This window comes from Myotis lucifugus, unplaced genomic scaffold (genome assembly GCF_000147115.1).
Source record: "Myotis lucifugus unplaced genomic scaffold, Myoluc2.0 scaffold_39, whole genome shotgun sequence".
Classification (NCBI taxonomy): domain Eukaryota; kingdom Metazoa; phylum Chordata; class Mammalia; order Chiroptera; family Vespertilionidae; genus Myotis; species Myotis lucifugus.
The window spans coordinates 2,014,289-2,039,233 of NW_005871087.1; the positions used below are offsets into that span (position 1 = coordinate 2,014,289).

A 24,945-nucleotide genomic window follows, 5' to 3' on the forward strand; every position below is an offset into this window, starting at 1 on the left:
ACAGAGGAAAAGGGGGATGAGAGGAAGGCAAATGGGTAAAGGGGTCAAATATATGGTGACCCAAGGAAATTAGATTTTGGTGGTGAGCACACAGTATAGTAAACAGATATTGAATTATAATATTGGACACCTGAAATTTATACAGTTAATAACCAATGTTATCCCAATAAAAAATAAATTTAAAAAGAAACTAAGAAGTTCATGCAAGAGAGCTCATATCTTGCTCAGACAGCCTAAAATATTCACTATCTTCCCCTTTACAAAAAATGTTTGCTGACTACTCTTCTATAGATGTTATTTTAACAACCTGTGACACACGGGCAGAATTTGGAGAGATTGTATTTTGATCCATTGTGAATATTCTCTTTCACATGTGAGAAATCAACACAATTAGAAAATTTTAAATATTAATTGCATAATTACTTAGTCATGTCTCCAGTTCATTAAAGAGTGCAAAATGACCAAATGAGCTGTTTATCTACCACTCCTAAGTGAATTTTATAATTCCTGGCCATATATCAAAAGGGTCTTCCTCACTAAATTCTATTCTTTTTTTTTTTTTTGCTTCTTAGCAGCTATATTTCTTTTTTTTAAATTTGTTATTGATTAAGGTATTACAAATGTGTCTTTATCCCCCCATTGTCCCCTCATCCCCCCAGTCTTGCCCTCACCCTCATCCCCTGTTGTCTGCGTCCATCGCTTATGCTTATATGCATGCATACAAGTCCTTTGGTTGATCTCTCCCCTTTGCCCCCACCCTCCCCTACCTTCCCTCTGAGGTTTGAGCATCTGATCGATGCTTCTCTGTCTCTAGATCTGTTTTTGTTCATCGGTTTATGTTGTTCATTATAGTCCACAAATGAGTGAGATCATGTGATATTTATCTTTCTCTGACTGACTTATTTCACTTAGCATAATGCTCTCCAGCTCCATCCATGCTGTTGCAAATGGTAGGAGTTCCTTCCTTTTTACTGCAGCATAGTATTCCATTGCATAGATGTGCCAAAGTTTTTTAATCCACTCATCTGCTGATGGGCACTTAGGCTGATTCCAAATCTTAGCTATTGTAAATTGTGCTACTGTGAACATAGGGGTGCATATATCCTTTCTGATTGGTGTTTCTGGTTTCTTGGGATATATTCCTAGACTAAATTCTATTCTTTTTCAGGCTAAGAGACACACAAACACAGAAATCCCTGAAATGTATCTGATCATTCATTGAAGCCGTCTCTAGAAATACCCCCACCTTCAAATACAGTTAATAACCAATGTTAAAAACCAAAGGTTTACTTTCCCCTCGAATTTCCTGTGTTTTCTTTTTGAAAATCTACTGTAAGTATCTTGTGGGGAGGGAATTATTGAATAACATCTGTCAATTTTGAAACTTCAAAGAGGCAGTGAAAAACCCTCACAATAGCAAAGGGGCTGAAAGGAAGCTTTGGGATGTGGCTTTATCTAAACAGGAGCCACCCACACCCTCTCACAGTATTAACCCTTAGGCTACTACTAAAAAAAAGAAAGAAAAAACCAACAGCTGTGGGTGTAGGTACCAGCTAGCATCTTTTATACTCAGAGACCAGCAGGAAGTATTCTCGCCAGCCGCCAATTACACAGAAACTCGTAAATTGAATTCTTAGTATGAAACTGGCTGTGTCCTAAGAGTTTTATATAATATTTATATTTCATCAGAAAAAAACCCTATAGAAACTGCTATTATTATAAACCCCATTTTATAGGTGAGGAACCTAAAAGGGCCAGATGGTTTAAATAATTTCCCAAGACCATAAACTTGGGCAATAGCGAAACTGACATTTGAAAAGCACCTGTCAGATTGGTGAGACTCCTGCTCTTAACTCTACACTGTAATGCTCAGACTTCCCATTGGTGAGAACCAATTTACAATGACTTCATATAACCTCCCAATTTGATAAAAGTCGGGGCTGGACTAAGTGAGTGTATAGCCATCGGTTAAGTGACATCGGCAATTCTTGGATGATGTGTCTTAAGGGACATATTCTGAGTGTGCCGATGATTTCTCTCGTTCTTAACTAAGAACCACAGTTGAGTGGTGTCCCTGAAAATATGCATCTTTTCTCTACCTGGGAAGAAAAAAAACATGAGGAAGAACCCTAAAAACTTTTTTCTCTCAGAGCCTATTCCTAGATAGAAATAGTGGGGTTCAAGATGTAATTGTTGAACTGTTGGAAACTTCCATGAATTGTTTCTTGGATGTTGTAACTAGTGCTCAAGACCTGACATTCACTTGACACTCCCTTGTTATGTAACATTGAGCTCGTTCTGGAGGGCATAGAAAATAAGGGGCATTTCTCCAAGGTTATAAAAAATGAGTCCCCACACTATAACCGCAGGAGCTCTTAGCCTAAGCTCCATGGGTAGAATTCAGTACCTCTGTGAGTTTAAAATGGACAAAATTTGCTCTAACCCTTAGCTAAAATGTCACCTTTCCTAGCATTAGCCATGGGTAACTTTGTCACCAATATTCACATTTATTGCAGATGTCTTGGCGTATCATTTATACTCATCACTTAGACATTTCCATTTTTTTAGACCTGATCTAGATCTTATTTAAAACATTACCATAGAAACATGTTACTATAGCATGAGTTTATTTTTAAAATATTTGATCCTTGCAGTCCCATGTCATGGGTTTTCTTTGGAGTCCTGTGTTTTATAGTATATGCATTTAAAAACACATCACTCTGAGAAGGGGTCCGCAGGCTTCTCCTGACTTCCAAGAAGTCCAAGGTGCATATGCGCACAAGCAAGAGCCCTTGGCAGAGTGAAGGCACCTGACGCTCATCTCTTTGCCATGATTTCCTAGAGCAGAGTTTGAGATTCTTCCCGTTTCTTGGGGAAGCTGGTAAGGGAGGAAACAGAGCCTCCTGGCATGATGTTGTGTTCCCCACAGGCAACTGTGGGTTCTTCCTCAGCTTTTGTCACCTGGACAGGGAGCTCTGCAGTGGAAAATGATGGGACCCCTGCCCCCCTGCTTCCTTCAAACTCTTAATAATAAAGATAACTACCATCATGTGCTTCGTTGAGATAGGCTCTGAGCAATTCACTTTATAAGCATCATCTCACTTTCGAGATGGAGAAGAAAGAAAAAGAGAGAGAGGGAAAGAGAGAGAAGAGAAAGGAAGAAAAAACATTGAGGGGGGCATTGAAATTTATGATGGTTCGCACAAGGCAAGCAGGGGTGCCCATTTCCCCAGGTCTGAGTGGTTCCTTCACCCCGTGCCACCAAGCTGTGTTCCTAGCAATAACCCCAGGGATCCATTTAATAATTCTGAAATTTTCCAAAGAAATGTGTCCCACAGAGAGAGGCCAGATTTTGTTGCAAAGGAGCCATTTGCAAATGTCAGACTTGATAAATAAATCTTTTTTAAAGACAAAGGTCAAAGATAAATGTTAGTATGCCATAAAATAATACAAACTGGCAGAAAATCTCAAGAGGAAATTCCATGGTATACATTCCTCTGGAGTGATTTAAAAGTAAACAAGTTGCTGAATCTCACACACACACACCATATAGAGGACAATGAAGACAGGTTGCTTCCAGCCTCTTTCAAATCCTTTGTGATGCCCATAGCCAACACTGGTTGCTAAAAGGAAATCAAAATTGAACCTCTATAAATCAGTATTTTTAAAAGGTCACAGAGCAGGCGTTTGGAGCAAATTTACCAAGATACTTATTTATCCGAGCAATAGGAAGGGGCACAGGTGATCATTTCCCCCATCCCTTGGTGTGTGGGTATACAAATGAGCATCACATGGCAACTACAGAGATTCTTGTGAAGTTGGTAGTGACCCTCTAACCACAAAGGTTTTCACAAGCCGACATGTTCATCTAAAGCAACAGGATATATATGCAACTGGCGGAGGTCCAAAGAAGGAAACTGTGCTAAAGAGAGATATGCTGGGGGGGAAGGGAGTATTTCCTGTCGAGCCATTCTGTGAATTATAACCCCGAAAAAGTACAGCATTCATTTATTGAGCATCTACTAAATGCCACACACTATGTTTTTATATGGTTAAGTTTGAATCCTCATAGCTGCACAGCTAGGTATGTATTATTATTTCCTTTTCATAGAAATAGAAATGGGAAAAAATACATAAAGTGAGCTGGGGTCCAAGCAGAGGAGCCTTGCAGGGTAGTTAGTGGTGCGTTTGGAGGGTTGAGCTTCACTGATGAGGTTGCTCATGGTAGCTCTCAGGAGAGTAAGCCAATACAGGGTTCAACATGAAAATTCAGAAAAAGGACAAGATTATGGAGCCAAAGAAAATAGAAGTAAATGTAGTTGCAATTGGGGAAATAGAAAACAGAGACATAAGCGGGAGAATCAGCAATACCCCAAGTGTAGTGTAAATGACTACACAACGTAAGGAGCTCTGTGAGACTGATAATGGAACAAAAGCACAGAGGAGACGCATATTTAATTATAGGCCCAACAAAGATGCAAAGGATAAGAAAATCCACGAGCAGCATTTTGTTAATAAATGTGAAAACTTGTACAATGATCAAAGACCTAATAAAAATGATATATATATGTAACTTACCAAAACTGACCCAAAAAAAACTATAGAATTTGAATAATCTTACAAATATTAAAGAAAATTAGTAAGTAAAAATCTCCCTAAAGCAAAACTTTCGTAATTTTTTATCTTTGATTGTAGCCTTTTACTGTCCAAGTAGTTTTCTTGGCCTTAATATGACTGAATACAGATGTCAAAATTTGATTTTTGCAGATTTGTCCAACCCTGCCCCCAAATTCTTCCTACACTACAGTAGAATCCTTTGGAAAATGTTTAGTCAGAACCTAATTAATAAAAAGGAAATGAAATTACTATCTTGAAGAGATACATGCACCCTGATGTTCACTGAAGCATTACTTACAGTAGCCAAGACATGGAAACAACCTATGTGTTCACTGTATATGTAATGGAATACTATTCAGTCATAAAAAAGATGGAAATCCTACCATTTGTGACAACATGGATGGACCTAGAAGGCATTATGCTGAGTGAAATAAGTCAGACAGAGAAAGACAAATACTGCATGATCTCACCATATGTGGAATCTTAAAACAACAGCCCTGGCCAGTTGATAGAGCATCTGCCTGTAGACCTAAAGGTCAGGGGTTTGATTCCCAGTCAAGGGCACGTACCTGGGTTGCAGGTTCAATACCTGGCCCTGGTCAGAGTGTGTGTGGGAGCCAATCAATAGACATGTCTCTCTCTCATCAATGCTTCTCTCTCTCTCCCTCCCTCCCTCCTTTCCACTCTCTAAAAATCTGTAAAAAAATATCCTTGGGTGAAGATTAACAAAAAAATAGAGTTTTTAAAAAAGATAAACAGTACTGATATCTCCTAAATATTTACTGGATATGTTCTGAGTATGTTCACTGATCATGCAGAGGAAGCGTTGCTGAGTCACAGCACTCGCCAGGCAGACATGCTGAGATCCCTTCCGAGAAAGATTAAGGATTTCAGAAGGAGCAAAACAAACGACCTCTTTAGTTTGTTACATTTCATATCCTTATCTGCTTTCCTCTGTTCTTGCCCCATCACTCACACACACATATGCCCATACCCCAAGCCATTATATATACAGGGTGTCCCCCCAAAATGTAAACACACTCTAACAGCTGATAGCTTAATTTTGAAAATGAAATACATTTTAATAAACACTGCCTTTATAATTATTCAAAGTGTGTAAACATCTTTGGGACTATAGAGATAGATGATTAGATATAGATATAGATATAGATATACAGATACAAATATATAGATATCTCATACTCAGGAATTCCAATATTTTATCACCATTTTCTGTATCTTTAATAGTTTTGGTAGCATGGTCCAGAAAGAAACTTTTGACACTCTCTATTCAAAGTGTGCTCCCCAGACCAGCAGCATCAGCAGACGTTACCTGGGAATTTATGACAAATGAAGACTCTCAGCCCTGACCCAAATTGCTGAACCAGAATCTGCATTTTAAAGAGTTCTCTACTTGGTTCATTTATGTGGTGAAGTTTGAGACACACAGCTCTAGCAAACATGGGATAAGCCCCTTGGTGCTCCGCCACAGAGATGTTTCCCTCTTGCAAAGAAAAGTTGTAATGGACTTGCTTGCAAAGCCCTCGTACAATTGCATTCAGTGCAAGCCAGTGAGAAATGGTGCCTGAGAATTTTCTAGTCAGAGGAACCTCTGGAGGAGTGTAGAATGAGATATGATTCCCCATCCATCATCTCAATAAAAAGCAAACAATTAAATTCAGGCAAACAATGAAAAAACCATTTTAATTAAACAACAGAAGGACAGTGAGCTCACTGGGCATGCAGAATTTAATTTAACCTCCCGCCCATTGACAGGACTGTTTGTCATTCCAGACAGACTTTGAGAATATTGTTCCCCCAGAATGATGGAAGATGCTTCCCTCCAGTTCAGATGGTTGTTTTATTCCAATTACATATATTTCAAAACTAAGCTCTTCCCCACCTCTTGCAGCTCATCCCACAGTCTCCCTTACACTATTTCCTTCCCACTTCTCTCCCCAAAAAAAGGGTCTTACATGTAGTCTAATTTTTATGACAACCTCTTCGGAAATATATGAGAGAGAGAGAGAGAGAGAGAGAGAGAGAGAGAGAGAGAGAGAGAGAGAGAGAGAACACGTCTGGCTGAAATATTACAAGGGAAACCCACTCCTCTGTAAATCATCCCAATATCTAATCCCACAATATCTAATCCCAACAGATCTAGCTGCAGGTCTATTAGGATAAACTAATTCTAAACATTGGGCTATTCGAAAGGTTATTTTTTATGTTAAGTCATATACAGACTTCCTGTTTGTCCACATAATGGCTTTCTTGCTGCTCTCTAAGACAAGAGACAACAAAAGGATTCCTTCTTCTGTGAGATGAGAGCTCTTAAACTCCTGGTGGGCATTTAGCCCATTTCTCTAAATCATTTCCTTTTCCAGTTGAACATCCCTGTTTCCTTCAATCACTTTTCAAAAGACATGTGTATCAGACTCCGAAGTCTGATGTATTTGTCAGACCCTAAACTTTAGGGTCGGCAAACTGCGGCTCGCGAGCCACATGCGGCTCTTTGGCCCCTTGAGTGTGGCTCTTCCTAAGCCTTAGGAGTACCCTGATTAAGTTAATAACAATGTACCTACCTATATAGTTTAAGTTTAAAAAATTTGGCTCTCAAAAGAAATTTCAATCGTTGTACTGTTGATATTTGGCTCTGTTGACTAATGAGATTGCCGACCACTGCCCTAAAGTCTTCCTGCCCAGCACACAGCAGGTGCTCGATCCATGCCAGGCCCTTTTGTGAGTCTAAAGTGATCTGCTCTCTGAAATCATTCTTGCTACTCAAGATCCTCCATGTCGTTTCGCTAGACCCAGCTAAAAGACTTGCAGCATAGACTACAGTGGGCCCCTTCCAATGAGTGCAGTGTAAGATGACTGCTGGTTTGTTTGTTCTGCTGTTCTGATTCTCTCGGCCAGATCATCCCAGTTTTAGGATGACCCTGACTCACCTGTAAGCCCCTGGGTCTTTATCATGAACAGATGCCCAGCCAGCTTTCTCATGAGCTGCCCCTCTACAACTGACTGTTTGAATCTAGGTGCCTCACTTTACATGTATCTGTTGCTTCGTATTACTGGTCATTCCAGGCAATGAAAACCCGGATTGTGTCTCTGCTGTGTTAGGCATTCCTTCCACTCTGCTCAACAACCTTTGTGTTCCTCCTGGGGATATGGATTCTTGCTACGTCTGTGGCTTTGGTTTTAGAAGGAGGACAACTAATACTATCAGAGAGCTGACAACGGGCCAGGCTTTGCCCACGATACAACACCATGTCTTATGAATGTTCGTTCCATCAGGGTCCTTGGCATGATACATGTTCTTTGGGGCTGGATTTTTTTTTTCATTTTTTTCTCTGTGTTATAATCTGCTGACCACTAAGGTGGGGTTTTCTTAGGATGCCCTGGTTCTTCAATTCTTTTTCTAGATTATATCTTCTACTGTGTCTAGGGTCCTTCGTGTTCTCAGGAAATCAGAAAGCAGAGGTAGAGTTCTTAAGTTATTTCAGAATCTTCTCCAATAGGGAGATTAGCTGGCTTTAGAAAATGCCCATGGATGACTCACACTTGATACCTGTCAGGTCACCAAAACATGTTCTGACTTCTCTACTGGCTTTCCACGGGAACCACAGCTTGCCACGATTCCCTCCCACCTGACAGTCTCACCTCCTCCAACTACACACACTGCCCACCAGCCACCGCCCCACCCCATCTTTGCCAAGGCAGTAGCATCCAACCTTTCAGCCATGCGTTCAGGTTTAAAATGTGCCTCCCCTTCAGTGTATCATTTCAGCAGTTCTAAAACCTCACATACCTATTCTCAATGAGGTCCTTGGCCTCTCCCGAAGTAACTGGTAACTGTGAAAAGCTCAGTAATAGCTTACATTAATGAATCTCACTCTTGCCCTAGCTGGTTTGGCTCAGTGGATAGAGCCTTGGCCTGGGGACCGTTGGTCCCAGGTTCGATTCCGGTCCAGGGCACTTACCTCAGTGGCAGGCTCCTCTCTGGCCCAGGCTCATGCAGGAGGCAACCAATCGATGTGTTTCTCTCCATTTGAAATTTCTCTCTTTCCCTCTCTCTTCCACTCTCTCAAAAAAATCAATAGAAAAATATCCTTGGGTGAGGATTAAAAAGAAAAAAAGAATCTTATTCTTCCTCAGGAGTGTGGTAATACAGGTGTTTTGTTTGCTTGTTTTCCCCTCCTTTAACCTAGAAGGCAAATTTCAGCTACTTCCTGTGGTGGCGGGCATTCTCTAATTGCCACCATCCCTTTTCAGGTTGTATGGGGACCATGCTGAAAAATACAAAAAGATTTGGCAGAACAAACTGTCTTGAGTCCAGTGTCTCCCAACATTGGCCGCATATTAAAATATCTTGGGAAGTTTTTGTGGTTTTTTAAAATCCTGATACAAGGCCTCGGACCAATTAAGACCAAAACTGCAGGGCTAAGACCCTTTAATGAGTAGCTTTTATTTTATTTTTTTAAATAAATAATCAATAAAAATATTTTATTGATTTTTTTACACAGAGGAAGGGAGAGGGATAGAGAGTTAGAAACATCGATGTGAGAGAGACATCAATCAGCTGCCTCCTGCACACTCCCTACTAGGGAAGTGCCCGCAACCAAGGTACATGCCCTTGACTGGAATCAAACCTGGGACCCTTGAGTCCGCAGGCTGACGCTCTATCCACTGAGCCAAACTGGTTAGGGCTTTAATGAGTAGCTTTTAAAGCTTATCAGGTGTTTCAAACCTGCGGCCAAGGTAGAGAACGACTCCAGCCGGACAGAAGACATTGTTATTTTAAATACGCTGGGACCGGACTATGGAAAGAATGGAAAGAACTTTAATGACTGAATGTAGGATCAGTTGTTCTTGACATCGGAACTAGCTATATCCTCAGGAGGTAGCAGGAGGTGTATATTTTTCAAAAGTAGAAAAGCAAATATTGCTTCTTTAAAAGTTAATATTAGATTTTTTTTAAAGGCATAATTACTGCTGGTAAAATTGAAATTTTACATAATTAGCAACATGCAGGAGTGATTTGCAAACCAGAAAAGGTTTTTTTTTCCAAAAGCACGTCGGCCAGATGTCCAGCTGGTGGTAAACACGCCCTTTGAAGTTTAGTATGGGCGGAAATGAAAATCAGTTTCACGGTGGTTAGCTAGCTCCCTGGTGTTTTTCCACTGGTGGGGCACTGCCATACTTGTAAAGTAGCAAAGAGTCTCCCTCGACCCGTTTCACCCATCCATGTGTTTTTTATAGAACACAAGGAGGTGGCTCGGGGAGAGATGAGGAACTGGACATGTGGATGTATGGATGCACCACCACAGCCTCATAGCACTGCCAGCCTCATGGGTCCACCGTTACACCAACCAGTGGACGGGATGCAAGGTAGAGTGTCCTTAATGATTCCACTCTGCCTTGATTCATCATCAGAATGAGGTTCCAGAGTAGAAATAATCATAACCAGCAGCCACCTCTGGCCTTGGAGCATCTTGTTTACTTTGCTGCTTAAGAAAATAAAAATCTACAAAAGCCACTGGTTTGCCTGAAGTCACTACAAATACATCCCCTAAGCTTCACTGGACTGCGTCACAGTGGCCTCTGGCATGTACAACTTTCATTATTTTCTTGGCCAGACACGGGCCGAATTCACGGATTCCGGGGAGGCTTTCTAAGGGCACTCATTCACAACCCAAGGATCCACGGGCGTGAGTCATCCCACCAATGACTGATTTCTCTTCCCAGGAATGAGGCTACTGACTTGAATCCATCATTTTCCTCCTCTGCTAAGAACTTTGCACAACCATACTTCCACTCTTATTTTTTTTTCTTCTTCCGCATTTAGACCAGAAAGTAAATCTGGTTTGTTTCTCTCGAAACAAAAATGCACAGCTGGCGAGACAGCTATTTTGAGTATCGGGTGCACGGCTCCACGGCAGCACACCCAGAACTCCCCGACCTGCCAAAACACCACTTATGCTTCTCGTTTCTTACACGCAAGAACCAGGAGCTACTCAAGGAGCCAGCTCCCTGATCCCGGAGCGAAACAAACACAAAATGAGATTTGAGAGAAAAGGGGCAGCACCTCCCTGCGAGCCTTCCCGGACTCCGAAACCAATACGAGTCAATCAAGTGCACCGGGCGTGTGATCAATACACAGAGTGGGCTTGCTGGATGGCAGGAGGCAACGTTATTAAGGTCACAGTAGGTCCACGGGGAACCAGCTGGCTGAGATGTTCTGCTAGCAAGTTAAACACAGACAGGAAACCGCGTGTCTGATGCTGTAAAAAAATCATTTGTCTTCCTGCCAGAGTTAGGCTTGCAAACCAAAGAGTCTGTTTTCATTTAAAAGAAATTCTTACAACAATGAGAGAGGAAGGAATGAAACTCTGTGGCTACTAGAAGTCCTCGTCTCCCCTCCCTCGACTTCTCCAGTCAGAGAGAGCGCTAACTGAACGCCTGCACGCAGCCCGCCGGTCAGCGGTGAACACACCCTGGGTGACACCCTACATCTGATGGTCCACTTCTCTATTCAACCCCATCCGTGGACCTTTGAGTCAGAGCGGTTTCCAGAGTCCTGGTTTCTGAGTTACATAGATGTTATTGATATAGTTGCTGATAATTCCATCTTTATTTTGTTTAATCTTTATTGTTAAAAGTATTACATAGGTTCTCTGTTTTCCCCCATTAACCTCTTCCAGGACGCTCCCATCCTCCTCCCCCATTTCCATCTTTTTAAAAAAAGAAAAATCACATGCAACCTATAGAGAAACTTAATAGTAAAAAAAAGATAGAAGGAACTGGTATCAAGACAAATGGGAGATGAATGTAGGAAAACAGATGAGCAGGGGTGATAACAGTATACAAATGTGTGCTCACAAACTTGCTAGGAGCATGACTTAAATTGGACTTTAAGCTTTTCTGGTAGTTTGTATCGAAGGGAGAAATACAAAACAAAAGAAAACAAAACACATAACCATCTACATCAGGGTTGGCCTGAAGCCTGGTTTTGTAAGTGAAGATTTCTTGGAACACAGCTGCGTCCAACTGTTTACATACTGTCTATGGCCACCTCAGCGACAGAGCTGAGTAGCTGCAGCAGGGACTCCACGGCCTGCAAAGCCAAAAATGTTTATTACCAGGTCCTCCATCTAAGAAGTTTGCTGGCTCCTGCTCTGCATGCTTCAAAGTGTCCTGAAGTTCCGATGCAAATAGGTCCTCATGCGGGAACCACCTTTCTGAGGCAGGGAGCTGAGAGCCATTTCTCCTGGCTTCTCAGGAAGACAGCAATGCAGTGCACTAAAGAGCCTCCTCAACCACATTCCTGTCAGTGAGCACATCCCTGAGGTTCACAGGAATGTTGTTATGGTGGATGGCATCAAACATAACCCCACTGAAGGCTTTCAGGAAGGAAGAGACTATGACATGAGGCTGCTATAAAGCTCCTCGTTCATTTGAATCCAGAACAATAGTAACAGCCAAAATGTATTGACTATGAGCTCTGTGCCAGGTACTATTCTAAGTTCCTACATGAATAAACTCATTTATCTTCACACAAACCCTATTGAAATTGAGCACTATTTCTATCCGCATTTTTTCAGAGGGGAAGTCTAAGGTGAATTAGTTCACCCAAGGACAAACAGCTTAAAACTGGCTTAGCTGGGGAGATGGTTTTATTGAGGAGACCATGATCTTCTCACATGGTGAGAGCATCCTGCTGGCCATCATTTATAAACATCATTCCTCACAAACACATGAAGAGTGTAAGCCTGGGGATATACTGCTTTCCAAGGACTCGCTGAACGTGGAAGGGAGGAAGGAAGGAAAGAAGACCCTCATAGATTTGTTCATACATAACCCATTATAAATCCTACCTATGCCACCCACTGGCCATGTGATTCTGGACAAAGTGTCCAAGGTCTCTGAGCTTGGCTTTCTCACTCATAGGATGAGGATGCTACCAGTGCCTATGTCATGAGGTAGCTCTGAGATTCAATGAGGCCATGCCATGGAAAGGTTTGAGCACTGTTACACAGCAACAATACGTTCTCTCTGAATGTGAGCTGTCGTGCATCACAGCACTGAAAGATCTACAATTTAAAAAAAAATCCTGCCCTCGCCGGTTTGGCTTGGTGGGTAGAGCGTTGGCCTGCGGACTGAAAGGTCCCAGGTTCGATTCCGACCAAGGGCATGTACCTTGGTTGCGGGCACATCCCCAGTGGGGAGTGTGCAGGAGGCAGCTGGTCAATGTTCCTCTCTCATTGATGTTTCTAACTCTCTATCCCTCTCCCTTCCGCTCTGTGAAAAATCAATAAAATATATATTTTTTTAAAAATAAAAATAAAAATCCTGTGGCTCAACCTTTTTTCCCTGACTTAAGAAACCAGATGATTTAAGTAATTATCATCCATTGTGTTTGCAGGTCAGAAATCTGGCAATGAGACCAGAGTATTATCCTAATAAAAACACAGTATAAGAGTCCTAGCTGGTTTGGCTCAGTGGATAGAGTGTTGGCCTGCAGATTGAAGGGTCCCGGGTTTGATTCCAGTCAAGGGCACATGCCTGGGGTTGCGGGCTCAATCCCCAGTAGGAGCGTGCAGGAGGCAACTGATCAATGATTCTCTCTCATCACTGATGTTTCTATCTCTCTCTCCTTCTCCCTTCCTCCCTGAAATCAATAAAAATACATATTTTTTAAAATACAGTGTAAGATCCACCAGAGATTTTGTCTTCACCATCTTGTTTGACTTGGACTTCCAGAGTTTTTATTTTTTAGTATAAAAAAGAGGAGAAATGGATCCTAAAATATTGCTGGGTTTTTTTGGGGAGGGGGGCGGATATCCCACTATGGAGAATAGAGATGCTTTTGAAAAAGGAAACACCCCTAGAACACTTTAGAAGACTAAATGCAAACAACACTGGAACGTGTTAGAAGACTCCGAAATCACCCAGACATCTGAGTCAACCGCTGTACTGGATCTCTTGAGTTGTACAGTGAGAAATTGCCTTTAGGCTGATTATCTCACATCATAAGGAAATAGTCTGATAATGAATAAGAGGGAAAATATGTGAATGTGGGCTTGTGATTATCACCTGAGTTGAAACACACTGAAAACTGAAGTCACTAATATCTGAAAAAGCTTATAGTACTATATGTATCCAACTTGCAGGTTACTTATCACATTTTGTCTTTTGGGGATAAAATAAACTCTTCCATTATGGGCAAGCCAGTACGCAAAAGGAGAAAAATACTTTCACAGATGAGAGTAAACATGTCTGGATATTCTACTCTTAAATATTAATTCCTCTAGCTTAGCCTGGACTTTCTTTTAAAAGGTGAACTATTAGAAGAGGTCAGTGGGTGGGGGGTGGGGGAGGAGAGGAAGGGACATATAATACTTTCAACAATAAATTTTTTTTAAGTGAACTACTTGGAGAACATTGACATGTTAAGCCAGGATATCAGGTGTTAACATGCCTTTGTGTGATTTAATCTAGTTATATCTTTCCTCCTAACTCAAAATGACATAAGGAAAGTGAGAAAAATGGTGTGTTTATAGAATGAGAAAGTAGGAGGGAGGAGTGATTTATAAGTGTTACTTATAAAAATGTACATGCCTGCCTTCATGAACTGAGAAGCTGGCATAAGTGGGAAGCTGGACAGGAAGAGAGGGGAACTAGCAGGAGGTCAAGGACACAGAGGGAAGGAGATGGGTCTATATCACTGGGACACACGCAGGGGTGTGCAGACGTAGCACTTGTGTCCCAAAAGGAATTTTTATTGAATCAGATCTATTTTGGGTTAATAACCTTTTCCCAATCTGAATTTGCATTCCTAAAACCAAGAGAATATCATTTTCACTATCAGACTGGCAAAATTAAAAGGCTTATAATTGTTGGATAAGGTAAATGAAAATCCATATGCTCAGGTATCTTTTTTAGAAGGAGAACAATTTAGTCGTGGTTACTATATTTAAAATGTTCATAACTTTGATCCAGAAACTTGACTTCTAGAAATCTATCTCGCAGAAATATTAATAGTACATACGTGCAAGATGAGCTTGCATAGGTATTCAATATAGCATTAAGTGACTAACTGGAGATACCTAAATAATCCCAATAGAAATGATTCAGTCATAGAAGGTAATCCATATTATGGAATTAAAGGTGTGCCATGTAGTGTATCTGTATGTGTTATCTTCTTTAGAAGGAGAAGTAAAAGTGGTTGGCTAAAAAAAAATGTTGCCCAATAATACTATAGTCTGATCAACTATTTGCCCTGAAAGATGGATGAGTGGATGGGATGGATAGATGGATGGACAGAGGAGAGATGCATTGATGGAGGAAGACAGAGAAGGGAGAAAGGCTGCAGGGATTATATGAATGAATGTCAGAAAAACATGTGTTTCCCATAAACTCTCAGTATTGATTATCTGATGGGTTAGGAGTGAGGGGATGAGGTTAATGAACTTTTAATTTAAAAATTTTGCATATTTTTGGATTGTTTGAATTTTTGATAAGGCACATATACTGCTTTTATAATTAAAATCATTGAACAGAGGGTTGTTTTTTTTTTAATTGAGGGAATAGCATGTACCCTTCTTTCAAGCTGAGTAAATGCTGTACAATCTAATTGAGTCTTCTCCTGTCTCCATGGGTAAACCTTGACTCATTATTTCTCTCTGCATTTCAGTTCTTTTCTCACATGGGACCAATAATAACTACCCTTTAGACAGACAAATCCTAGGAGTATGTACACTAAACCATGGAGTTCATTCAAAGCAAGGCCCCTCCGCTGTCAAACAGCCTCCTCCAATCTAGGCCAGTAGTTCTCAAATTTTAGTTGGATCAGAATCACTTGGAAGGTTTGCTAAAACACAGATTGCTGGGCCCAGGACCCAGGGTTTCTGATTCAGTGGGTCTGGGGTAGGGCCCAAGAATCTGCATTTCTAGCACATTCTCAGGTCATGCTGTACTTTGAGAACCACTGTTCTGGGGAAAGGAAATGATTGGTCCAAGACAACTAATAATGTGGGCCCTATGAGTCAGATTTGATAAGGACCAGACCTGACCCTGTTGCTCCATAAGCACCTCCTTCCACCAGAGGCTCACTCTCCAGCACCAGCCAGAGGAGGAGGAACTGTCCTGTGAGACTGCACACCGGGGACCCGAGAAACCAGCCCCGAGGAAGTCAGGCTCCAGGCCATCAGGGGAAGGAAACTCACCCTCTGAAAAGATGATGTGGTCATTGCACTCGTCCGTGTTGCAGGAACACATGAAGAAAGTCTCGCCATCCACTTTCTTCTCTTTCATAATACACTTTGGAGAAGCGGCATCTTCAAGAACAAACCCATGGTAGACGAGCGCGGGGTCGTGGCAGACCGTCTCTAGTGTTATGTTCTCATCGTTTTTCCTCCTTGGGTGCAGAGGTTCATGGGTGGGGCGGGGATGGGGAGTAGAGAAAGAGAGAAGGGATGAATGAATGGGGTCTCTGGACAGAAAAGCAATCTGGAATGTATTTCCTTCATCAAGTTGTTTCTCAGAAGGGCAGCTGGTTCCTGTTTTGGAGCATTAACAGGTTGCCTATAGTCCCCTGTGGCTTTCTCTACTCCTTTCAGTTTTTCCTTTGCTTATTCTCCGAGCCCACTTATGATCATAAACATGAGCGCTTACATCGGGGGCTATCCTGTCAGAGGAGTTTGCACACTGTCTTAATTTTAGTCGTTAAAGGGGAAGGCACAGGAAACAGAAGACTGCTGGCTCCCCAGGATGATTTCAAACCTTCCATCCTGAGTGTACTGCCAGGCTCACATGGCATCTCTAGGTTACTGGGCAGAACCAGGGTCTGTCTAGCTAACTTGTTCTCAAAGGGCATGTCTGGGGAAGTAGTTGCGGTTCCTCTTTCCTTGTTTGCTGGGCATCGTGAGTGAGGGCATGTTCCATGTCAGCAGCTGGCTGTGCTGAGAAAACGGAAGATACCTCCTAGATAAAGAACTGCAGTTTCCAGAATTACAGAATTACAGAAAGGAACAGAAGGGGGGAGGACTAAAACCCATGAGAAAGACCTGCAAGATGTTCTTCACTTACAGTTCAGTGAAATATTTTACGCTGCCATAAATGAATTGTGTCTACATTTTTTATTCCTTTACATCATATATTGGGAGCCTCACTCAGCTACGGGCTCAGCGATCTCTCACATTTTGCTTGGGTCCTGTGAAGTGCTCAATTGGTTCTACGTGTACACGGCATCTAATACTGACATGATTAATACCCGCTATTATCATTGCAGAAGTCAAAATAAACCTCTGGCATCCTTGGAAAGTGCATTGCTTCTCTGCCTGCTTCCCTCTGCTCCCCTAAAAAACCTGCCATCTTGGGTGACTGTGTTGGTCTGATATCCTTCCTCCCATCTTCCCCTTTTCAGATGCAAAATAGCTGTTGTCTTAAACAGCAGTCTCTAAATCTCGAGGGGAAATCAGGCCTTAAATGACATGATCGGTCCAGTCAGGTTTGCACATGTAATCTTCCCTGGGAAGGATCCTGAGTGCATGCAGATGAGTGCATATGTGCCAGCATACACTAGCACACACTCACCAATCAACCCCCCTCACTCCCCACCCCCAAAACTCAATGCTCACAGCAAGGAAAATAGGAGGCCGGCTGAAAGCATGAAGCAGTTAAGACAATTCTCCCCTGAAAAGAAGTGGACCCATAACCATAGGGAAACAGCAACTTGACTAATCCCCCGCTGGCTTAGGGCTTAATTCAAGGACACTGAAGAACAGTGTGTGAGGGAGGGGTAAGAGAGTAGGAATGAGGGTGAGGCTGGAACGGAGTCATGGTTGTGACATCCATGCAGCCCAGAGGCGACTCCGGCAGCAGCAGGCGTGCCACTTTGTGAAACACATCAATGGTCCTCGAATAACACTCCAGCAGGAGCAACAGAAGCAAGGCCTTGCTACGCAGGTCCCCACTGTTAGGGGGAGCAACCATCGGAACCCTCCCTCCAGGGTGGTAGCAGGGAACTCGATGAAACTTGGCTTGGCACAGTCACACAACAAATTATGTCTATTGGAAAATCTACCCATCCTTAACGCCAAGGTTACTGGAAAGTCATAGCAGAAATGGTGGCCTTGAAATTAGATCACCTCCTTTCCCCCAAAGCTGTGTCTGTGAGTGTGTGTGTTGCAGACACGCATGCATGTGTGTGTAGATGCACAGTGAGTCTGCTATGCTCCCAGGGAAAAGCATGGGGTCTCTTTGTTGTGAAGCTTGTAGAGGTCAAGGAATGGGATGAGGAAGGAGTTGTGAGTACAGTTCCTCAGCTATGACTGGGCATCTTCAGAGCCTTTTGCCTCCCACCTCCTAGCTCCTAGGGAACTAAAATCACAGAGAGGAAACTCAAATACAGTACTTGCGTCGGTCTGGGTAAAGTCCTTAGCTGCTTTCTCCACTCAGTCCTGTAACACTGCTCTCTCTGACAGCAGAGTTCACTTTGCAAACTATCCTGGGATGCAGATGAACACAGGAAGGGAAAACACAATGAAAAACAATATAGATGTCTTTGTCCAGCAACATTTGCTCTGAGTAATTGAAGAGTTTGTCAATAACCACTGGAAAGCAGAACCACGGTCATAAAATTAATTTTGGAAAGAACTTGAACATTTTACATGAAATGGGTGCACAGTTGACATTAAATGAATGACTCAATGGATGAATGAAAAGAACACTAAAACTGATAAGTCATTGGCATGCGCGCCTTATCACAGTAAAGGCTTTCAGTTTCTAAAACAGCCCCCTTTCCTGGTTTGGGTTCCCTGGAAACAGGCAGTGAGGCCATGAGGTTTCTGTGCAGGAGGTTTTTGGACAGGCACCTGGAAGTGACCTGCACATGGAGGATTTGAACCGCAATGCAGGTTGCAAATAAAGGACTCAGCTGATCCCTCAGGAGCTGAAAGCTGGGATGGCCCATCAGAGCTGTCCCACGTTGAGGCAAGGTGGCCAGGCATTGGACCCCTGCATCGATCAGTTCTAGGATGGCTGCCCAGGAAGAGGGGCCAAACGTGAAGAAAAGCCCAACTCCAATGCAGCGGTTCTGCTCAGTGCAAGGGAGTCCCCAGGAGGGACTAGGGTGATCCCTTAGCAGCCAGAGCTCCAGAGGCCGATGAGGTGAGAGCCTCGGTGCTGAAGAGGGTGAGGGGGGTATAGCACAGCACCCACTGCATGTGCCTTTCTCCTCATTAGGAGCGTGTGCCTTTCCCAAGGCAGGTAAAACTAAGGCTCACCGTTCAGTACTGACTTCACAGCTGGGACATGGTGGAGACAGCAAGCTTCCTCTCCCCGACACAGTCCCATTTTCTGAGACAGTAAAGCCTCTATTCCGGTGGCTTGATTCACAATCAGTCATTCAGACTTGTACTGTGAGTCAGGGAATAAGATCCTAATTTAAAAAGCCTTTTCTTTTTTTCATTATCAGAAGTCAGCTCACACCGCAGTGATACTTAGGCACAGATGATAAATGGAGAAGAGTAGTGGAGAAGGAAGCGTTGGGGTCATCAGGCGGGTGTCTCAGTCTTTCTTGCACTAGACTTGCCAGTCCTCCAGCCCCTCCTGACCTTTGACTCTTCCAGAGGAGGAAGTCTGGTCTGCTGTTAGGAAACCATGATTGTGAAAACGTTTAAGTATGTACTGAGCAAACTTCATAGACTCTCCTTCTGTCCTTCAGCATTTCAAAGAAAACGTTCACTCTATTTCCCACTTGAGCTATCTCAAGAGATATCATGTCCTTCAGTATCTCTCAAGAGAACCCTCGTCCTTTCTTTCCTGGAACCATGTCTAATGGCCTCAGCCATTCTTCAGATGCCACACTTTCTAAACCTCCAATGCTGGTCCCTTTCTTCTCCATACAGTCTTTGTCAGAATTCTTTTTTCAAAAGCACTTCTCAGAACTGGACATGAATGAAGCTGGCAGCTACAGCAAACTGTCCTGGCAGGTCTGTGCTGTTAACATTCCTTTAGTGCTTAGGGAACAAGTTCATCCCCCTGTATGTACAGAAATTTGCAAGGTTTTTAGATTGCTCTATCATCAAGGCTAACGATATGTGGTTTGGCGAAAGTCCAAAAGACTCATTCCCAAAACGGGAGGGGGAGATATGTGGGTTTACATTCTCATTTGCAACTGGTCAGGAGACACATGGGTTACTTAAAAATATGAATTCAAATAAATTCAAAACGTGAGAATATGTCTGCAAAATGTTGTATTTCATTAATGAATATATACATTTTCATAAAATGGGAACTTACTTGATGATCTCTATTTTTCTTTTATCTCTTGCTCACACTCCCAATTATAACTACGAATTAATCAGATAATTTATAAGCAGGTGTGTGTGTGTGTGTGTGTGTGTGTGTGTGTGTATGGTAAGGTGGAGGGTGAGAGAGAGAGAGAGAGAGAGAGAGAGAGAGAGACAAGGAGGGAGAGAGACAGAGAGAGAGAGAGTGGAAGGAATCTGATCTAAGAAATATGTAGCTCTGATCCAAGAGAAAGAAGTAGTGTATAGCCCAGTGGTGGTGTGAGTGACATGGCCAATATTTCTGACTAAGGAATGGGTTGTTTTCTGGTTCCGCAATACCTTCCCCTTTTTTGACAAGTGCTCCCCTCTTCCAACAGTCGACCTTTCATCTCCTCTTTTTCCATAAAATGAGACTGAGGCTGCCTCAGGAAAACAAAGCTCCTGGTGTCACTGGGGGGGAGGGGTTGTCATTAAATGTTGAAGAGTGTCATTTTCTTCTCCTGCATAGAAGGAAGGGAAGGAAGGGTCTCCAGATTTATTGCAAATATTAAGTCATCTGATATACTGTCACACACATAGATAGATGTGTGTGTGTATTTGAAAATGTACAGAATAACTCTGGAAACCACATTTAACATTTAAAAGAGAGATGGTCTAAGATAAAGAGAAATAGGTTGTGTCTATGCTTAGGGCATGAAGACACTGGGACTCCATGTACCACAAGCATGTGTTACTTATTAAAAAAGGGGCAAAAGATTTTTTTCAAAGGCAACCTTACCAGACGGCCACACAGACTTCATTGGGCTTCTCACAGATGGATGTGATACTGCAGTTGCTCCTGCATGATTTCTGGTTGTCACAGGTGGAAGATCTCACGTCACAGAATTTACACAATTGTGAAAACTTGAGTGCACCATTGTTGTCGGTGATCATCACATCACTATTAACTGTGGAGGGGAAAAAAAGATACACTGAATGATTATCTAATGAATTCCTGATGATGTTATGCAATTTCAAATGAACCTGATGTCGGACAAATGAATATGAAGAAAGACAAAATAATGCTTTCACATCAGATGAGCATTCCCTGCAACTCTACAATCCGTTAACATAAGCCATTGCAGGGGGGTGGGGGGGATTTTGAGTTATTTCTTGCTTTTGTCCATGACTTCATAAGGCACTTTTTCTACACAAACCTTATCACCCCATCAAGAAACACAGATTAGATTGGCCTATTGCATTGTTCTGGGTGCTGGGAGCACAATGAAAAGCACCCATAGGGAAATTATAGTTTAGCTGGGTGGACAGTCAAGGAAACAGATGAGGGCAGGATAACCCAAAAATAGAGAGAAAGACAGAGGATGTGGAAGCCAGACAAGAGTCACCACCCAGATGGGCAAAGAGGTCACAAGGAAGCAGAGCCATGAAGTGTGAACGGTAGTTGGCTACTCCCAGGAGACATTGTAGGTGAGGCAGGACTTGACCATTTTGTTCCTGACCTGCACCCGAAAAAGTTGTGGGAACTTCTTGCAAGGGCTGGCTCCGACTTGAGGAAAATCAGTTGATCAATCAACACGGACAGAATGCCTCCTAGAAACAATCCCAAATACTACCAAGGCTCTGGATTCCTGCAGGCCAGTGAAAGTTGAGTTCACCTCAAGGGTCTGCTACCTCTCTGACTTCAGCCCTCGCCACCACCACCTCCATCACCCATCCTCTTCCTCCTTACCCATTAATTTTTAGGACACATGGGCTATTTCTGGAAGAAGACAAGTTCTTTCCTTCCTTGGGCCTTTTCTTACTAGTCCCTATGTCTGGCTTCTTGTCACCTTTCTGGTCTCTGGTTAAAGGGGAGCTCTTCATTTATAGCAGCCCACAAGTAACAATGACCAGACTCCATTTTATCTTCTGCATAATCCAACTTGATCGTTTACATGCTTATAATCTAGCCACCAAAAGGCAAGCTCTGTGAGACTGTATCTGCCATGGTTATATACTCTGCCAAGAAGAGGGCCTGTCGCATGGAAGAAGATATTAAAAAATACTTATTGAATACTGAGTGAATAGATGAATACATAAAGAAATGAATAAGAGAAGTTTGCATTTGGTCCTTCATACCAAGTGGGAAAGAGTATAGAACTTCTTCCCCCATATTAGGGGGTGCGTGATTATAAATGCAATATCCATTCACATCCACCAATCACATATTGAAGGCAGATTATTCTTTGCAACTCACATATTGCATGCTGAGAGGCAATAATGTATAACACCCCACTTCCCCATCATTTTCCTTGAAGAGATCTATTTCTATTGGCAGTGAAGGTAATTAAAGGCATGCATTTGGAGAGTCAAGTGAGAAAAGGCTATAAGGCATTTGGTCAACCAACCTGAACTCAAGACACTAAGGAAGATCAAGTCCCTAGACCAGCGGTCGCCAACCGGCGGTCCACGAGGTCCGAAAGGTTGGTGACCGCTGACCTAGACCATGTGTGGCACTAACTACTCCTTGCCGGTTAAGAAGTTGGGAGGTGTGCTTCTCCCAGGGATCATGCTTGGGAAAACCTCCTCATCACCTCCTCTCGCTAAGAATGCTCCTGCCTAATCCCAGAGAAACAGTTTCCAAGCCCTCCCACCGTCCATGTCTGTGAAATCAGATTTCTGTCATCGACACTTTGCCACTCAACCCTCTTCGTCACTTGGACATAGCACCTGTTTCCTGGGTCTCTAAAAATATACACGTATATAAATTCAAGGTTTGCTTTCTTGTGGTAACATTAAATATAGAAGAAAAAATAAACCCATTCATCCCTCCCAGGCTTCAAGTTCATTTCAGGAAGTGTATTTTTAGGTAACAAACTATTTTGAAATTCTCTATGCTTAGCTAAAAATATAGGCCGAAGTGCTCTCTGAGCCTTGCGTTAAATTTGGAACTAAAGCAGCAATGAATATGTATTTTTTTTCTGCAATGGTTAGATTTGGATCCATGTGTGAACCAATCCGTTTAACCCTTTAGGTTTCCCTACAAGGCATGGGCAAAGCCAAAAAAGCTAGGCCATGTTTGGTGTATTGGATTTCTTTTTAATAGAGTATATTTAAGATAAGCATCTATTTGCCGGTGAGGGAGCCTTATTGTTTTTAGCTATAAAATCAAGCCTCCCTGACTTGGAATTCAGCCTCCTAGTACCTTAGGATGTTAGCCTAGATTAGTGGCTATCCATTTGGGGGCATGTTGGAATCCATCACCTAGGGAACATTCAAAAAAATAATGCCCGGCTGGCATGGGTCTGTGGTTGAGCATTGAGCCATGAACCAGGAGGTCACTGTTCGATTCCCAGTCAGGGCACATGCCCAGGTTGCAGGCTCGATCTTGAGTAGGGGGCATGCAGGAGGCAGCCAATCAATGATTCTCTCTTTTCATTAATGTTTCTCTCTCTCTCTTCCTCTCCCTTCCTCTCTGAAATTAATAAAAACATATCTAATAATAATAATAATGAAGGGGTCCCATTCCAGATGATTTCATTATTCTGGAGGGTCCCAGGGGCATCAGGAATTTTAGAAGCTGCCTAGATGATTCTCATGTGCAACCCAGGCTGAGACCCCTGACTCAAAATTACCTGAAAAGCATCATAACCAGCACAAAACAAAGCAGAGAGAGGAAAAACCCTTCCGCCCCCATTCAAACTCATATACAGCTTATGTGACAGTGATGTGGGAACCCCTCAATAAAGCTGGATGACTCCTTGTGGAAAGCATGCACCCAAAGCTAGGAGATTAGCACTTTCACACCTCAGGGGGAAACGCATCCTTTTGGGGGCTGGCCAGTCCTTTCCTAACAGAAGATAGAAGCGTGAGAAAAGTGACAGGAGTCAGGAGTGATAAATAAAAACAGATGAGATGGTGCTGGAAGCTGCAGTGGCAGCCACAGATGTGGTGACAAGTATAAGGGGGTTGGATTTGATGCCTGCAAAACACAATCAACAGTGAAGAGACCAAAACAAAAGGAAAAAAAAAATACATCAAAAAAAAAAAAAAAAAGGAAAACAGAAAGAAGAATAAAGAAAGGTCACCAAGTTGCACAGCCCGAGGGCACCAATCAGATTACATACAATCTGTGCAAACTGGGCCCCTGGGTGTGGGCAGGTGTGCAATCCATGTGCCTTAAGGTGAGGCCCAGAAAGAGAAGACCCCTCCATTGGATTCTGGGTAAAAGGCAAGCAGCCAGCTCTACTCCAAACTTGGAGGCCAGGCAAAAGGGGGCAGGGGAAGGTGTACATTGGGAATTTATGCTAAGCTCCCACTGCTAGTTAAGACGCAAAAGTTAGCACGTACCACCTTGTAAGTATCCAGCAAGAAGGCCTCATTTTTTTCTTTCTGACAGTAAAAGCTACTCCTGCTAAGGAGAGCAGACTTTTTATCTCCATCCGCCTTTGTTTTCATTTGAAAGCCTTTTCCACCCCCTCCTCAGCCTGTCACTCACTATTAGTTGACTTAGGGAGGCTCCCCACCCTATAATTACTGCCAGTCAATACCCAGCCTTTGCTTTAAGCCAGTATTCTCCTTTGTGAATAACTGTGTTGCTGAGATAGAGTTAAGTGTAGAGAGCAAAGCTACTCTTAACCTTTGTTGGGGTCACCTCATTTTGATAAAAGCTTTATGAACTCACTCTGGGGCCAGGGGGCGGAGAGAGGTACATACAGACTTTTGCTCATCATTTCAGAGGATTGGCTCACAGAGTCCTTGAAGGTCCATAAGCCCCAGTTGAAGACTCCTAGAGTCCTCAAGAGTGACAGATAACGTGCTAAGCAGCACACTGCCCATCAGAATGGGGTGAAGGGCCTGTGGGCGCAGGGTGTGGTGAATTGCTTCTGTGCATTCCAACCCACGGGGGAAGAAGTTACTGTCATGACCTCACTTATCAAACAGCTTTATGTTTAATACATAATGTTCGTAAGGCCAAAGGAATGCATAAATGCATAAAGTAAGTGCAGAGTTGGCCCTGTATAGCCACAGGTTTTGCATCTGTGGATTCAACCAA

General features: G+C 42.7%; 1 protein-coding gene across 1 annotated transcript in view; it reads right to left on the reverse strand.

The window, feature by feature from the left end:
• Positions 1–24,945, reverse strand: part of TGFBR2 (transforming growth factor beta receptor 2) — a 51,358-nt gene that overhangs the window by 22,919 nt on the left and 3,494 nt on the right. The window contains exons 2-3 of the mRNA XM_023752954.1: positions 20,689–20,857; positions 15,843–16,033 (exon numbers count right to left, since the gene is read on the reverse strand). Of these exons, the coding sequence (XP_023608722.1) occupies positions 15,843–16,033; positions 20,689–20,857 (360 nt within the window). The remainder of the gene's footprint in view (positions 1–15,842; positions 16,034–20,688; positions 20,858–24,945) is intronic.